The sequence below is a fragment of the Quercus suber genome, unplaced genomic scaffold (genome assembly GCF_002906115.3).
Source record: "Quercus suber isolate HL8 unplaced genomic scaffold, Cork oak 2.0 scaffold_50, whole genome shotgun sequence".
NCBI classification, from domain to species: domain Eukaryota; kingdom Viridiplantae; phylum Streptophyta; class Magnoliopsida; order Fagales; family Fagaceae; genus Quercus; species Quercus suber.
Window position 1 is genome coordinate 921,429 of NW_027069515.1, and position 6,081 is coordinate 927,509.

General features: G+C 35.1%; 1 protein-coding gene across 1 annotated transcript; it reads left to right on the forward strand.

Moving 5' to 3' along the window:
* LOC112008857 (thioredoxin reductase 2) lies at nt 1-2,149 on the forward strand (the record flags this gene model as incomplete). Its single annotated transcript, XM_024041207.2, is given in 2 exon segments — nt 1-129; nt 1,697-2,149. Coding segments are annotated over 2 exon segments (200 nt in total), but the record flags the coding sequence as incomplete, so codon positions are not given.
* Nucleotides 2,150-6,081: the final 3,932 nt, after the last annotated feature.

Consider the following 6,081-nt stretch of genomic DNA (forward strand, 5'->3'; position numbering starts at 1 on the left):
TGGAGCTTGATTCCGATGGTTACGTGGTGACGAAGCCGGGCACGACTCAGACTAGCGTGCGCGGAGTTTTTGCTGCTGGTGATGTTCAGGACAAGAAGTATAGGCAGGCTGTTACTGCAGCTGGCACTGGTTTGTCACACGCTCTCTTTCTCTCATTTGTTTTTTTCTTTCAATTTTATGAATGCTTGTTTAAAATAATGCAATCTAGTCATTTCGTATTAGATGTATATGGGTTTAAGGGCTTCATATAATAGGCAATTTAAGAATTCTAAAGGATGTTAATCAATTGAAAATGCTCCCAGTTTTAAGGTCTGCTTGGTTGAATAAATCAATTAAAATTCATAACGGTGCCTCTAAGTTGAATAAAATCATTATTAGAGTTTTAAGAGAGTGTTTGGGCATCATTTATATTTTGCTGAAAATCAAAAACTAAAAATTAAAAAAAAAAATTTGGATTACTGTTCACACCAAAATAGTGTTCATGGGTCTATTTGCACGGTTCATGTCTCATGAACTATTGCACTGGTTAAAAAAAAGAAAAAAAAGAAAAAAAAAAGCCAAAGACGCAAAACATGGGATGTAGACGCTGAATTCAAATGCCTTCTAAGAGTACTCTTATGCAGCAGATATAGAGAATGTAGTAGCTGTTTTATTGATGAAATTGACATTAAACAAGAGGCAATTCTAAGCTTCCTCCACCCCAAATAGAGATAATTAAGATGTTCTGTTGTGCCCGTTATTCCACTAATAATTAATAGAAACCATGTCTATTCATGGTCTTCTTTTGAAAGCCATGTCTCATATGCAAATGGTCTTCTTTTCTTTTTTTTCTTTTTTTTTGGAGATGATGAGCGCATTCAACAAACCCAGGTATATCTAACTTAGATTTTGCAACATAGAGGATTCAAGAAAATTAGATTTTGCAACATGAGGATTCAAGAGTCTGAATCTTGCGAACTTGATTTTGTCTCACCCATTTTTTTTTTGAGCCCTTGAATTAAGATAGAAAGGCTTGTTAGACCAAGCTTTGGCTGGGCTCCGGCTTGTCTTAGTGCTTGGTGACCTGAAATTGATTGGTCTTGTATGTTTAATTTCTGCACTGGTTTAAAATTAAGTTTGAAGACGACCTTAATTTCACAAGTTGATTGTACTGTGAAATACTTAGCTAGGCTTGGATTCTTTGTCTGTGTGTTTTCAAATGAGATTTAAAAAAGAAAAGCTAGCTTGATGTGTTCAGTAATATTCTAGCTATGTGAAATGCATAAAATTTGATAGGAGCTTTAGTTCACCATAAGGATAAAGATAATTTGAAATTTGTGGTAGCACAATCAGGCTTTGCTTTACTGATTCTGAGCTGAGTGATTCTACCACCTGTCTTTGTACAATGTTTTAAGTACACCAAGATGGGGAGAGAAGACTGCTCCTAGTTTTCTGTTTCATTCTCTTTTATTGGCCATCATATAGAAATCATGTTATATTGAACTATTTTAGACATGGCACTGGCACCTCCCATTGTTGCAATACCATGTTTCTGTTACCAATATATGGGTTTTTTTTAACCCTGGAAGTTATCTTCTAAATTTTAAATAAAAACACTCGTTTCGTTTAAGTCTTGTATTGTTGTATTATTCACACTTTCATAGTAAAACGTGTATTAAGGTCTTCTCTATCTGACTGGGTTTCTTTAATGATGCAGGTTGCATGGCAGCTTTGGATGCAGAACATTACTTGCAAGAGATTGGATCGCAGGAGGGTAAAAGGGATTGACTACCTAGGGTGTGCTGCGGATTCGAAAGCCAATCAGTTAGAAGCAATATTTAATCAAGGATACAGAATTGTCTTTGAAACATTTATATTTTAGTATTGGACTATTGGATGCATTGATAGATTACTACATAAGTTGATTGGCTTGATAATCTAGAAATCCTATGTTTAACTTTGGCATTTGTTTATGGTTCTAATTCAAACTGGTTGTAGCTTTGACTCCTGGTTTGTTGAGATATCTGCTTAAGCACCAGGTTTGATGAGCTAAGTCACATGTAAAATGTTTCCTTGCACTTTGGTCGTGCGGTGGCATGTCCTATTGGTAATTATTCTTCTCCTCACATGGAGGTCATGCCATTATGAACAAATGCACATTTTTTTACTAGGTTTGTTGAGCACTAGAGCTTTATCAGATTTTGAAATATCCTACTGGTTATTTATTAACCTTTTTGTGAAAGGGCATGCCAATAAACTTCTTGATAATGTCTTGAATTTCTCAAAATTTAATATCTTTGGACAAATGGCTTTGTTAGTGAGAGATATGATGCAAAATAAGGCTGCTTGATATGGTTGGAAAAAAAATTATCATATCATAGAACTTGTGTTCAGGGACGGAACTAGGATTTGAACCTAAGGGGGCCAAAGTTTAAAACAATTTTTTTTTTTAATGAAAATAAAAATTAACACCTATTTCATATTCAACAAAATACTACATATAACATACAAAGTATAACATACAAAATATATAACATGTCGACAAAGTATAACATAGAAAATAAATATTTTTTTAACATTTTAACACATTTATCAAAATGGAACTTGACGCTCTTTTAAGTCTCGAAAGTCGTCTATGATTGAACAAAATAATAATAATAAACAAAAGTAATGAACCAAAAAAAGTTGGAAAAGAAATAAATTTAAAGGATGGATTTAAAATCTTACCGAAACCCAAAAGAAGAAGTCCTATTGGGGACATTATTCAGGAAATGAAATACAGATTTAAAACTACCCCCACAAACTCTATAGTCTATGGCATGCGAAAGAGATGAAGTTACGAGTAAAAAACGGCGAGTAGATGATTGGTACAACATCAAGTTCGCAATAAAAGAAAGAGTAGCTCACCTTGAATTCAATGAAACTTCCAAAATGAGAGCCATGTTTTGACCAATATTCCTAGCTTTTTTTTTAGGGATGGCCCCCCTTGCCCCTATGTAAGTCCGTCCCTGCCTGTGTTTATCCAAAAAAAGAAAAAAGAAAAAAAAGAAAGAGGAAGAACTTTGTGTTAGAATTAAGATGGAACAATATCAGATTGTTGCTTCAATTTGTGTCCAAGAATAACTACAGTTTGGAAACTTGTAAATTTTAAACTTATTTTGAATTGTGGGTCACAAAATATTACACCAGGTTAAGTCACTTGGTGCATGTTTACTGAACTTCCTTAAGAAGACTGGAAGAGATGGTAGGAGTAGGACAAAATGGTTACGCGTTTGTCATGCCCAACCACCAAAAATTGCTCATAAAGATGTGTGCACATGCATCATGCACTCCTCTTCGCTAATTAGGGTCCGTTTGTTTTGGTGGTAAATAATTTCAGGAAATCATTTACCACCTGAACCCTGTGTTTGGAAGGCAAGGGAAATTTTAATTTCTGGAAAATATGCTTCGGCTTTGACCATATTTACTCATTTGATCCGGAAATGGTTTTATGCTCTTATTTTCCCTTCAAACCATTTTCGAAAAAGAGAGAGCCAGAGAGAGAACGAACCACTAGCGAGAGAGAGAGAGAGCGAGAGAGAGGACGAACCAATCCGAGCTCCGATCCACCACCATAGCCCATCGCCGGCATCCACGAGCCTTCGACTTTGCCGGCGCCACGAACCGACGAACCCACGATCTTCGACTTCGCCGGCGGCACGAACCCACGATCTTCGACTTCGCTTTCGCGCCAAGAACCGATCTTCGACTTTGCCGGCGAATGCAGAGCCCAAATCACCACTGAAGACCGATCTACCGAAGATCGCACCCCACCGACGAACCCACAAGGCTCCGACCTTCGACCTTCGACCTTCGAACCATCGCCTTCGACGACCCAGACCTTCGACCCAGAGCTCGTCGTCGACCCAAACCCAGACGGCGACCCATCACTCTCTCTGTCTCGATCTCGTCGACGACTATAGTTGTTGTTGTTGCCCAGACGGTCCGATGGTTTTATTTTTTTAAAATTTGATTGTTGTTGTTGTTGCCGAAATTTTTTGTTGTTGTTGTTGTTGTGTTGTTGTTGCCAGAATTTGCTGCCGGAATTTGTTGTTGAATTGTAAGAAAATAGCATTTTCCTAATACAACCAAACACATGAAAATATTTTCTACAACAATTTTCATAATACAACCAAACACATGAAAATATTTTTCTTTTCCGGAAAATTACATTTTCAAAAAATATGTATTTTTCAGAAAATATTTTACAGGAACCAAACGGACCATAGTGAAAGATTATATGCACGCCAATGCGACATGGCTAGCATGCCGTCAAATAGAAACTTACGTGTCAACCTTTCATGCTATTTCAAAAAGGAAAAAAATAGTGCAATTGGAAATTTCTGTTGTCAATTGTCATAGTTCTTGACTCTTGATATTGAAATTAAATCATGCCTTCACAATCTGTCAAAAAAAAACCAACTAATTCTTTGGTTTAGTCTCTCTCTCTCTCTCTATTGGTTCTGGTGAAAGTCTGAAACGATTGAACATTGCTCGACACTGCGGCGCTTAAAATAATTCAAATGGCCTCTACACTAGGACTAGGGTTCTTCTTTTCTTATTTATTTATTTATTTTTTTTTTTTTTTGAGGTTCCCTACATTTCCAAATTTCTCAGTCAATGGCCCGCAAGACCAACCTCCGAAAGGACAGCACATTTTGGTGCTGGGTTTTTGAACTGGTCAAGTGGTCATTTTCTAGCGTAAAATTTGAGGTTCCTACAAAATTTTACGGAATAATTACATTTTAAGTCTTATAATTTAGTACTGTGTTGGATAAAATATTTTGAAATTTCCTATTTGCCAATTGAAATGACAGTTAAGTGTGCTAATAGAGGAGATAATGACAGTTATTAAATTTCGAATAACGGATGAAATATTTCATGATCATCAAAGTGAAAGGAAAGGATGCCAAAAAAATTGTCAATAACTACTACTAATTATTGATAACTGTTAGAGAACTAAGTATAAATAGAAGACTTATTTATCAAAATAAGACACACAACTCTCTTATGATATCAAAAGAGTTTTTTTTTTTTTTTTTAACAGAATAATTTGCGGAATAATTACATTTTAAGTCTTATAATTTAGTAGTGTGTTGGATAAAATATTTTGAAATTTCCTATTTGCCAAGTGAAATGACAATTAAGCGTGCTAATAGAGGAGATAATGACAGTTATTAAACTTTGAATAACGCATGAAATATTTCATGGTCATCAAAATGAAAGGAAAGGATGCCAAAGAAATTGTCAATAACTACTACTAATTATTGATAACGGTTAGAGAACTAAGTATAAATAGAAGACTTATTTATCGAAATAAGACTCACAACTCTCTCATCAAAAGAGATTTTTTTTTTTTCTTTTATTATAGTATTTTTGCTTTCTAGTTTGGAATCTTTGTAAGCGGTTAATGCAAGTAAGTAATTTGCTTATAATCATTTACTCCTACTTGTCTATGAAGTTCTATTAGATTCATTGCAAGTTCACAGCCATTCCTCTAGGATTTCCCACTTTTAGCGACCAGGAAAAATTGTAATACATACAAAAAAAAAACTGGCTAAAGTATGTACTTGAAAATATGAGCTTTAAAAAAAAAAATGTACATAAATTAGATAAGCTAAAAGCTAAATGAAAAAACTCTTGTTATGTGTTTGGCAAAAAGCTATTATTTATTAGCATTTTGTTTCTTGTCTTAGAGCATTCGCAGCAGTGGATGTCAAATTTTAGCTATTTAACTACACAAAAAATCACTTTATCTATTTTACCTACACACATGCTACAGCAGTGGATCTATTTTAACTTTTAACATAATAAAATAATATAAACATCACAATAAAATAATATAATCATCACTACAATAAAATAATATACCCCACCATCAGATACAACCACAACCACAACCACAACCACCATCAACACCACCACCACCACCACCACCATTAGTCCACAGCAGGAAAAAAAAAAAAAAAAACCAAATCTCCAATCTTTTTCCTCACAACCACAACCACAACCACCACCAACACCACCACCACCACCACCACCCGCCCACAGCGCGAAAAAAAA